Source organism: Hevea brasiliensis, chromosome 5 (assembly GCF_030052815.1).
Source record: "Hevea brasiliensis isolate MT/VB/25A 57/8 chromosome 5, ASM3005281v1, whole genome shotgun sequence".
Classification (NCBI taxonomy): domain Eukaryota; kingdom Viridiplantae; phylum Streptophyta; class Magnoliopsida; order Malpighiales; family Euphorbiaceae; genus Hevea; species Hevea brasiliensis.
The window spans coordinates 99,494,714-99,505,562 of record NC_079497.1 but is presented as its reverse complement, the minus strand read 5'-3'; the positions used below and the strand labels follow the sequence as shown (position 1 = coordinate 99,505,562).

At 33.9% G+C, this 10,849-nt stretch overlaps 1 protein-coding gene across 2 annotated transcripts; it reads left to right on the top strand.

Annotated features, from left to right (window-relative positions):
* Nucleotides 1-533: 533 nt before the first annotated feature.
* On the top strand, nucleotides 534-10,849 carry LOC110672329 (condensin-1 complex subunit CAP-D2). Of its 2 annotated transcripts, none has more exons than XM_058147245.1 (16): nucleotides 534-739; nucleotides 1,328-1,650; nucleotides 1,858-2,018; nucleotides 2,110-3,298; nucleotides 3,447-3,638; nucleotides 4,366-5,289; nucleotides 5,449-5,516; nucleotides 5,877-6,099; nucleotides 6,179-6,278; nucleotides 6,392-6,507; nucleotides 6,586-6,643; nucleotides 7,601-7,752; nucleotides 7,837-8,029; nucleotides 9,194-9,355; nucleotides 9,431-9,524; nucleotides 9,693-10,849. In XM_058147245.1, the coding sequence occupies exons 1-16, from the start codon at nucleotides 604-606 to the stop codon at nucleotides 9,694-9,696; spliced, it is 4,095 nt and encodes a 1,364-aa protein (XP_058003228.1). In that variant the 5' UTR covers nucleotides 534-603; the 3' UTR covers nucleotides 9,697-10,849. The 2 variants fall into 2 exon arrangements, with proteins under 2 accessions (XP_058003228.1, XP_058003229.1); XM_058147246.1 differs by lacking the exon at nucleotides 9,693-10,849 and having other exon boundaries at nucleotides 4,366-5,016; nucleotides 5,113-5,289; nucleotides 9,431-9,528.

The window sequence follows — 10,849 nt, the reverse complement described above, 5'->3', positions numbered from 1 at the left end:
TAATAACTAAAAATATTATATTTATATATTTATTAAATAACATTATTTTTTATTAATCTAATATATTTTCTATAATCTAAAAAAATAAATATCAATTTATATAAATTATGAAATAAAATATAAAAATTTTATAAAATTTAAATTATTTTTTAATAAAATAATTTTATTATATTTTTAGAAACTACCATAGATACATAGATACATGTATAAAAAGAATTAAATAAATATTTTAATTAATTACACATAAATTAATTATAAATTTATTATTATAATAGATAAAAATTTATTCAAATTAAATTAAATAAAAGAAAATTTCTAGTTAAAAATTAATTTAATAATAATAATTTATTTTATTTAAAATATAATTAAAAAGTAAATTAAAAAATAAAAATTATAAAAGAACATTATGCTAGTATTTTAATATTAAAAACCGTTATCCAAGCGTGACCCGAGAAAAGTTTAACCCGACCCAAATTGTTTCCGCATATTCCCGCTTGTTTCAAACATTTGTTATTTTGAAACTCATGCGTAGGTCTCTGTAGGTCACCACTTTGAAACAAAAGCTCAGAAAAGAGAAACTCTCTTTTCCCTCTTCTCTCTACAATGGCTCCGCTCTTTGTCTTTCCTCAGAGCCTCCGATCTCTGGAAGAGGAGCAGCCCGGAGACAACCGTCTCTGCGCTCAGAACCCAATCGACGTTGCTTCTCTTCGTCCTTCTGAACTCGAAGAGTTCGTCAAAGGTCAGTTCTCTCCCTTCACAATCCCAACATTTCCTTCCATCTCCCCTTTTCCCCAAGGAAATTGTGTGATTTTAACTTTTATTTTCATTGGTTTACCGAGGAATGGATCACGATGCCGGTTATATGCCTAGTCAACTCCCAAATTCCATCTATGTCCTAATTCTGTGGTCTCTACTCTTGGGTTGAGAAAGATGCTTGATTAATCTCTTCAATTTTCTAAGAATTTAACTTTTTTTCTAATAAAAAATTGGTTGTGCTGTGAGGCTTTCTTTGGTGAGTGGGAAAGTGTGGGAAAAGAGGAAATGTTAACTAAATTGAATTTTACTCTTATTTGATTTCATTTAGTTAGATTTGGGTTTGAGTAGGAACTATGAAACGAACTGCAGTGCGTTTAAAATTCTCCTGCGTTGCGAATCAGTTTGATTTCTCTCTAATATAGGGCCTTTTTATCTTTGGGTGGTGATGGGGCTGATATGAGGTAAGCTTAATGAATATGAAAGGAACTGATCTTAGTCTTCTTTTATTTAAAGAATGCAATATGGGAAGAAAATCATTAATTTTTATTTTATTTATTTTATTTGTAAACAGGTGTGTCCTTTGATCTGTCGGATAAAGAACTTTTCTGTATTGAAGAACAAGATGTGTTTGATCGCGTTTACTCATTGGTTTTGGGTTTCTCTAATCTAACCTCATCTTGTAAACTCAATCTTGTTGAAAGTCTTCGATCCAACCTCAGTGTTCTTCTCCCAAATGTTGATTCACTCTCCCGGGTTTCTCAAGGCCACGATGATGATCCTCCTGTGCTTGATAGGGTCGCATCACATAGGAATGCTTTCAAAATATACACATTCTTCCTCCTCAACATTGTTCTCGCAGAGGAGTCCAATGCTAGTGCAAACACCAATTTAAAGGTACTTTGGGTCATCTTTATATAAGCAACTTGAACTTCTATGTACCACTTGAAGTGTCTTTTTAGCAGCTTAATTGCTACTATTTTGCTATCATGCATAGTTAATTATGAATACATTTTGAATACCTCTTTGTATGTGTGTAATTGTATTGAACGTAATTTTGCTATTATAGTCGTCAATTTAGAAGTTTTTTGGTAATTTGTTTAGGTGACAACAAGTACCAGAAAGAAACAGCCATTACATTCATGGAATTGGGAACCACAGAGGGGTCGGATACTTAATCTGATTGCTAATTCATTAGAAGTCAACCTTGATTTGCTTTTTGGATCATCAAACCCAGATGAAAATTATCTTTCATTCATTATGAAGTAAGATAAACAACTTACTGTCCTACTATGTCTAGTATTCTTTCATATTTGTTAATACCATGTTTGAAATTCATGGCTTGTGTTTTTACAGAAACACCTTCTCTATGTTAGAGAACCCATCACTCCTTAAAGACTCTGAAACAAAAGATGCTCTTTGCCATGTTATTGGGGCTTGTGCAACAAAATACCATTACACAACACAATCATGTGCATCGATCTTGCACCTGATTCACAAATACGATTTTGTTGTTATACACATGGCTGATGCAGTTGCTGGGGCTGAGAAAAAATATGCTGATGGAACTCTTGCATGTTCTCTTATTAGAGAGATTGGGAGAACTAACCCGAAAGCTTATGTGAAGGACACTGTTGGGGCTGAAAATGTTGGCCGTTTTCTAGTAGAACTTGCCGATCGGCTGCCAAAGTTGATTTCAACCAACATCGGTGTTTTGGTCCCACACTTTGGAGGGGAATCCTATAAGATAAGGAATGCTTTAGTTGGTGTTTTGGGAAAGTTGGTCGCCAAGGCATTTAAGGATGTTGAGGCTGAAGTGAGTTCTAAATCTGTTCATCTCCGAACCAAGCAAGCTATGTTGGAAATTTTACTTGAACGGTGTCGAGATGTTTCTGCTTTTACTAGGAGTCGGGTCCTTCAGGTTTGGGCTGAACTATGTGAAGAGCATTCTGTTTCAATTGGTTTCTGGAATGAGGTTGCAGCAGTTGCTGCTGGGAGATTGGAGGACAAATCTGCGTTGGTTAGAAAAGCTGCATTAAATTTACTTATAATGATGTTGCAGCATAATCCTTTTGGTCCGCAACTTAGAATAGCTTCATTTGAAGCAACCTTAGAGCAATATAAGAAGAAACTGAATGAGCTTGAACCTGATACAAATGTACAGAGTGTTAGTGATGGTTTACAATCTGATAGTGATACCTCTGGTGGAGAAGGTGAGGTTGATAATGCAAATGCTGAAGAGTTGGCTGAGAAACATCAGGAGAGTTTAACTGATAGTTGTCTGCCTCATCTAGAAGAAAAGATCACTCAGAAGGATAGCTTAGTGCCAGATGTTGGGAACTTGGAGCAAACTCGGGCCTTGGTTGCATCTCTTGAGGCTGGCTTGAGGTTTTCTAAGTGCATCTCTGCCACAATGCCTACTCTTGTTCAATTGATGGCTTCATCTTCTGCCACAGATGTTGAGAACACAATTCTCTTGCTGATGAGGTGCAAACAGTTCCAAATTGATGGCGCTGAAGAATGTCTCCGTAAGATGTTGCCACTGGTGAGCTTTTGTTTTTACTCTATCAAGGGAAATAATGACAATAGTGGAATCTGCATAATTTTTTTTCTTAATCTTAAAATTAACTATTCTACATATAAGATTCAAAAATTTTGACATTGATATTATACTGCATATGCTGGTCTTTTAGGTATTCTCACAGGATAAATCTATCTATGAAGCTGTGGAGAATGCATTTATTACTATTTATGTGAGGAAAAGTCCAGCAGAAACAGCTAAGAATCTTTTGAATCTTGCCATAGATTCAAATATTGGAGATCTTGCAGCTCTGGAATTTATTATCAATGCCTTGGTGTCTAAAGGTGATATATCTCCAGGCACGGTGCGTCTCTTTTTGACTCTGGATAGTGTTTCACCTAAATTAACTGAAATCCTTTGAACTTGTCACTTTGAGTCAAATGCCATTCCTTGTTTTGACATGTGAATTTGAGAATGAGATAATGTTTGCTTTGTTCCATTATATTTTTAAGAAAACTTTCTACTGAATTATGATAAATTGGTTCTATTTGATTTGGATAAAAAAGATGTTTAAAATGTTATTGTTATATTCTGAATATGTTTAAAATGTTATTGTTATATTCTGAATAAATTAACAATTATGTTTACTTGAGATTTGTTCGACTGTTGCTATATGATAAATAAGCCCATCTTAGTAGGAATATTGCACATAATAAGCACTGAAATCTGAAGCTTTGTTGCTATAGGTACAACTAGATATAGAATGACGCTGTTCATGTTGTTGATAAATTTTGTTCCATAGCGTTGTTTTCATATATGTCAGCAATCACTCACTCGTTACACTCCAGCCAACTGGACTGGTCATAGGATATCCATATTAAGTTAATGGGGTATTCGTATATGGTAGTTGAGGTTGATGTTGATTCTAGAATATGTTTTTGTTATTATTCCATATGTTTTGATTGCTAAATTCATGCAGGAATGGTATGCTTTATGTTGTTATGTCAAATATGTTATTCTGAAGTCAACAAATTCATTTTGTTTTCAATTTTCAAAGAGTCATATCCCTCATAAATTATTTCCTCTTGCAGATATCAGCATTATGGGATTTCTTTTGCTTTAATATCAGTGGAACCACAGCAGAACAAAGCCGTGGTGCATTATCTGTGCTTTGCATGGCTGCAAAATCATCCACTGGAGTTCTTGGCTCTCACTTGCAAGATATTATTGATATTGGCTTTGGTCGGTGGGCTAAAGTGGAACCTTTACTTGCCAGAACAGCATGCATTGCCATTCAAAGATTGTCTGTAGAGGATAGAAAAAAATTGTTGGTTAGTAATGGTAGTCGTGTATTTGGTATACTGGAAAGCTTAATTACAGGATTTTTGCTCCCAGAAGACATATGGTATGCTGCTGCTGATAAAGCAATAGGTGCCATATATACAATTCATCCAACTCCAGAAACCTTAGCTGCTGATATTGTAAAGAAATCTTTTAGTTCTGTTTTTGACTGTAGTGAACAACATGAACTGCAGAATGACATTGACAGTTCTAGTAACAATGATCTCGCAGCAGTTCAAGTGTCAAAACTTGGTAGATTTTTATTTGTTATAAGTCATATTGCCATGAACCAGTTGCTATACATAGAATCCTGTGTTCGAAAAATCCAGAAGCAGAAGACAAAGGAAAAAATGGTTACTGATGTTCAGAATGGTGGCATAAAACCATCCAATACTCCAAATGTATGTTGCAATTTATATATTATTATCATCTTAATGATGTACAAAAAGCTTTTTCTTTTCACTCAGTGGTTTTCTTCCTTTGATTCTTTGTTACAGGATAACAATATAAATGCTGAGCTAGGCATTGCTGCCTCAGAAGATGCAATTCTTGACACACTTTCTGAAAGAGCAGAGCAAGAGATTGTTTCTAGTGGTTCCAGTGAGAAGAATTTGATAGGGCTTTGTGCACCTTTCTTGTCAAAGCTTTGTAGAAATTTTAGTTTGATGCAAAAGGTGATTCTCCTAAGTTTTTTGGCATTTTTAAGCGTTCACGACCCTTACACTTCCTAAGAGATTTGCACATGGAAATGCAATCTCTTTGTTTTCCATGAGAAAGTCAGATCTATCCTTCTTACTTTTACATCTAATGCTGACACAACTTTATTTTTTCAGTATCCAGTACTCCAGGCATCTGGAATGCTCGCTCTTTGTAGATTTATGATAATTGATGCAAATTTTTGGTGATCTCTCTCTCTCTCTCTCTCTCATATACACATGGATACATTCTTGCAAACATGCACACCAGCACATGTGCACTCATCAATACCATATGAAGAAGAGTGTATGCTACATGGATACATTCTTGCACACCTGCACAACTTTATTTTTTCAGTATCCAGTACTCCAGGCATCTGGAATGCCCGCTCTTTGTAGATTTATGATTATTGAGGCAAATTTTTGGTGATCTCTCTCTCTCTCTCTCTCTCTCTCTCATATACACATGGATACATTCTTGCAAACATGCACACCTGCACGTGTGTACTCGTCAATACCATATGAAGAAGAGTGTTTGCTTAACTTTTGAGTGTATCTATTTTCAGTGATGCGAATCTCCAGCTTCTATTCACAGTTGTGGAAAGTGCACCATCAGAAACTGTCCGTTCCAATTGCACTATTGCTCTAGGAGATTTGGCAGTTCGCTTTCCAAATCTGTTAGAGCCATGGACTGAGAATATGTATGCCCGGTTGCGAGATCCTTCTGTCTCTGTTAGAAAAAATGCTGTGCTGGTTCTTTCACATCTCATCTTAAATGACATGATGAAGGTCTGATAACTGCAAACTTAATTTTCTTCCTCTTCACTTGTAATCATGCAATATCTGATTACTGGCCGTGCTTGAATAGGTGAAAGGTTATATAAATGAGATGACTCTATGTTTAGAAGATGAAGATGAGAGGATATCAAATCTGGCTAAACTTTTCTTCCATGAGTTGTCTAAGAAAGGTAAGATGCTAAGTATTCAAACTCAGATGGAAAATTTTAGCAGACTTCATTTTGTCATTTCCTTTGCCAAAAGGATTTTGAATATTTTCCTTCCTCCTAAAATGTAAATGCAGGAAGCAATCCTGTATATAATTTACTTCCAGATATACTTGGCAAACTGTCTTCCCAGAATCTGCGGAGGGAGTCTTTCTGCAACATCATGCAGTTCTTAATTGGTTCCATCAAAAAGGTATAGATTGTTTCACTAGGTTAGCTCATATTTTCTCATAACAATGACTTCAACATTAAATTCTTGTATCTTTTCCAGGAAAAGCAAATGGAAGCTCTTGTAGAAAAGCTCTGCAATCGGTTTAGTGGAGTCACTGGTATATCTTTAGTATATTTATACATATATTGTTATTAAGCTGGCACCCTTCTGCGGTTTTAGTTCAAATAACCATGTGGCACAAAGTGACACTCACTGGAATCTTTATTTTTATCGTTGAAATAATATACTAATACATTTATTTAGCATTTCTAATCTTATTGCAGTTGATATAAGGATTCATTTGGATAGATATGTTAAATGTATATGAATTTAGATTTATATTTTAAGTAAAAAAATCATAAATTTTCAATATAAAGTAATACCAAATATCACATTATTTAAAATCTCATCTATCTAAGTGGAGCCTAAGAGCATTTTGGTTACAATTTCTTTTCTATTTACCACAGTGGCCTCCACAATGTTAGCAGCTGTAATACGAAGGGGTTTACAAATTTTGAATTTCACTTCTTTTAGATGCGTTTCTTATGCCTGTGATGGTGTTGTTGGTAGATTTTTATTTTTTATAAAAGCAAGAATTAATTAAAATTAAATAGGTTATAATTTAATTAAAATAGCTACAAAAGCTAAGTTAAGTAATGCTTAAGAAAAAAATGAAGAAAACCCCCCCAAAAAAAATTAGGATAGATAAAGTGGAGATATGTCATATGTCTCACATTACTTATTAGTCTAGACTTCCTATTTGGAATTTTGACTTGAACAGGTTTTGAATTTTCTAATAAATAGGAGAATATTTTAAAGTTTTCATTAGTAAACTGATAATAAATACATAAAACTATGCAATTTGTAAAACAATGCATAGAGCCGTGGTTGAAGGAAGCTCTCCACACCATCTTCATCTTAAATTAAGTATTTTATTGATTTTAAGAACCTTTATGTTCTTTTGATCATAAGTTCATAGCTTAGTCCCATATTTGTCAAAGAAAATTTATTTCTTAGCTTTAGCCCTTTTCAATAGTTGGTTAGTAGTGACTGTGGGAAATATTCTTTGCTGCAGATGTTAGGCAGTGGGAATATATTTCTTATTGCCTCTCTCAACTATCATTTGCTGAGAAGGGAATGAAAAAGCTCATTGAATCATTCAAGACATATGAGCATGTCCTGTCTGAGGATTCTGTCATGGATCATTTCAGAAGCATAATTAACAAGGTAATGAATATCTGTCTTCCTGCATCTCCTTATTTCTAATGTTTAATGATATGTTTTCTTTCTGTTCACATTAATCTTCAACAGGGTAAAAAGTTTGCAAAACCAGAGCTTAAGTTATGCATTGAGGAGTTTGAAGATAAGCTTAATAAGTTCCACGTGGAAAAGAAGGAGCAAGAAGTGACGGCAAGAAATGCCCAAATTCATCAACAAAAGGTTGAAAATGTGGAACGTGTTGTCAGGTCTGGAAATGAGGGTGAAGAATTCATTAATGCTGAAGGTTGGTGTAGTTATCACAATGCTTTAATATTAATTTCATTTAACTTTTCACTCCTTGAATTCATTTGACTGTCTCTAGTTTGGGAGCTTTTGAATATCATTATTGGAAAATAAATTAATAAGAAATAAGTAGTTATTTGATATATGATTTTAGTTACAAGCAGTTTCATAACCTGACTATTTCCCCTTTTTTATTTATTTTATTTTTACTGTCAAGTCAACAGTGAGCCAGAGTTTCTGCCAAATTTTATAGTGAATATGAGTTGTATGCTGTCAGGTAATTATGTTCTTGCAACAGAAGTTAAAATAATAAGCTTAAAAGCTCTTGATAGAAGAGTCACCTCATAAATTCAAATTGAAAAGCAAATAGCAGGTCATGAAATACAACTATTTCAGTAAAACCTCCCTTGAACTGTTATCAGTTAGTTACAAGAATAGGTTGCCACCATTTGCAGATAGCAGTCTTAATTTTCCATGATACTCTCTCCGTCCACAAATAATAGTCACATTTGGAGTTTTCATATTGATTAACGAAATGATTGGATAACTTTATTTTCATAAAAAAATACTAGTAATTTATTTAATTATCCTTTCTTAGAAATTTGAAGAAACAAATATTAACTTGAAAAACAGCTGGTTTAATTAAGAAGGAGGTGATAATATTAGTTCTAGAAAATTGTATAAATATTTATTTTATTTTATAGAGATAAAGGGTAAAATTGAAAAAAATTAGCTAATTCTCCTTGGTCTTCTAAATGTGGCAAATAATTTTAGACAAAATAAAAGGCCAAATGTGGTTATCATGTATTAACCAATTTTGGGAGCGACAGTGTGTAAATTTACCATTGTTTTGGAAGTTCTAGTCTTCAAGAAGTTTTAGAAGAAGTATGAAGGGTACCTGTTTGAGGTTTTATATTCCATCTTGGAATGGGTGTTGGTTATTGCAGAATGCTAAATAATGGTGGAGCTCTATGAGGTTTTAGAAATTCTATAGCTACATTTTGTACCTTGATGGTACATGGCATTATTTGTGAATGTGGTATTGGCCCTCAACTTTGTGTTTTTCTAAAGCAAACTGTTTCCCATGAGATTTTCTTCTATGCTTGTGAGGTTATGCTATTAAACAATATAATTGGTGCCTAATCTTGGGTTATTGGTAAAGCAGATGAAGTCATTGATCCATCCATGGAAGGCATGCCTCAATCTATGAATGAGGCAACAGATACAAAATTTGATGATTCAGATGAATATTCAGGTGTTTCCAGTGAGGTGATAGATACAGAGCCAGATGGGACTGAAGTCCAGTCACCAAAATATATCACAAAAGGTAATAAAAATTCTATGCCTCTTTTATAACTCAATTAAATGCCATTCATTTGCTACAACATACTATCATTTACAGGGACCTCCAAATCAAGAGCTAAGAAAAGCAAAATAAAAGATCACAAAAGAAGCATTTCTGCTTCTAGTGGAAGAAATATAAAATCAAAACAAAGGTAAAGTTTAAAATATATTTGTTTCTTTATGTACTTGATCCCTTGCATTTTTCTGTAAGAATTTGTTATTTATTTGTCCATGATTACAAGAGCTATAACTGAAGATATTGTTTGGCATACCACTTATCAGATGTAAGAAAATCTAAAACGTTTTAGATGATTATGCAGGTAGAAGAAGAGTTAGAAAGTCTCCAAGATCCTTGTTTTGCTGTTCACAACTGAAAAGAAAGTAAGAAGTTTCTTCTCACTAGATTGTTGAAGGCTTTTGCAAACATTTGGAGTAATATATTATTTGTACCAGTACAAAAATAACTGCGTCACAAAATTTTTTAAAAAACAATGTTTCATTTCAGAGAGGAAACATTCCGTATTCTAAGTGTATATGAATGAACTATTTTACTGTATCTGTTTCCAAATTGTGGGCAAGTCTTTGAATGCATATCTATATGCATGATAGCTCAAACACATAGCTGGGACTTCGTGGATAACATTTTATTTTACTTTATTTCTAATATATAAATAAGTTAACTTATTTTAAAAATTCATTACACATCTTTAATTATAACTTTCATGGTATTTATTGCCTAGCCTGGTTTGGTTCAATGGCTAAAGGCATAGATTTGAGTCTCTACTTACCCAATTTCCTACTAAAAAAAAACAAAAAACAATCATAGTATTTACTTGTATGTATTATAAAAAAAAGGATCTATGGTTTATATGCTTTATGAGGTGATGATGTTTACATTCCATCCTTTCTCATTTACACTTTTTTTTGAGAAGTAAAACAGTGGAAATGTATTAAAAATTAAACAGGCAAATCCTGGTTCAAAGCATCAGCTGCCGATGGAGGGACTTCCTCCATCCATAAACACCTCTGAAAGACGGAGGCCCGGTTTAGCAAGGCAGTGAGCCACCTTACTGGACTCACGATACACATGATGGACTTCAAAAACAGAGCACACATGCCTGATGGTACTAAGATGAAGAAGCCAATTACCATAGTATGAATCCGGGATGAGCTTGGCGTCGAGGTGGTGGGTCCCACGTAGATTTCATCGTATTATCAACGTTCATATGCCAGCTTCTGTCGCACGAGATACCGCAAATGAGGTCGCTTCCACCTCAGCGTCGTCAACCTGCATCTGATTGCTCAACTTACACAAGCAAACATAAGAACAAAACCAGCACTCTGAAAAACATCTACATGTCTCCTCCACTTGTTGATTTTGAATTAAAGTGTGAAAATTATCTTGACCTCAATGTAATTATTTATTTTAGTATTTCTAAGGTTTAAAATATGAATGGTATTATTTGCAATTCCATCA

Excerpts from the sequence above, each read along its gene's own strand:
- LOC110672329 (XM_058147245.1), top strand. The coding sequence starts at position 604 with ATGGCTCCGCTCTTTGTCTTTCCTCAGAGCCTCCGATCTCTGGAAGAG. Across the intron at positions 2,019-2,109 it reads TATCTTTCATTCATTATGAA|AAACACCTTCTCTATGTTAG; the intron begins GTAAGATAAACA and ends GTGTTTTTACAG. Across the intron at positions 5,517-5,876 it reads ATAATTGATGCAAATTTTTG|TGATGCGAATCTCCAGCTTC; the intron begins GTGATCTCTCTC and ends ATCTATTTTCAG.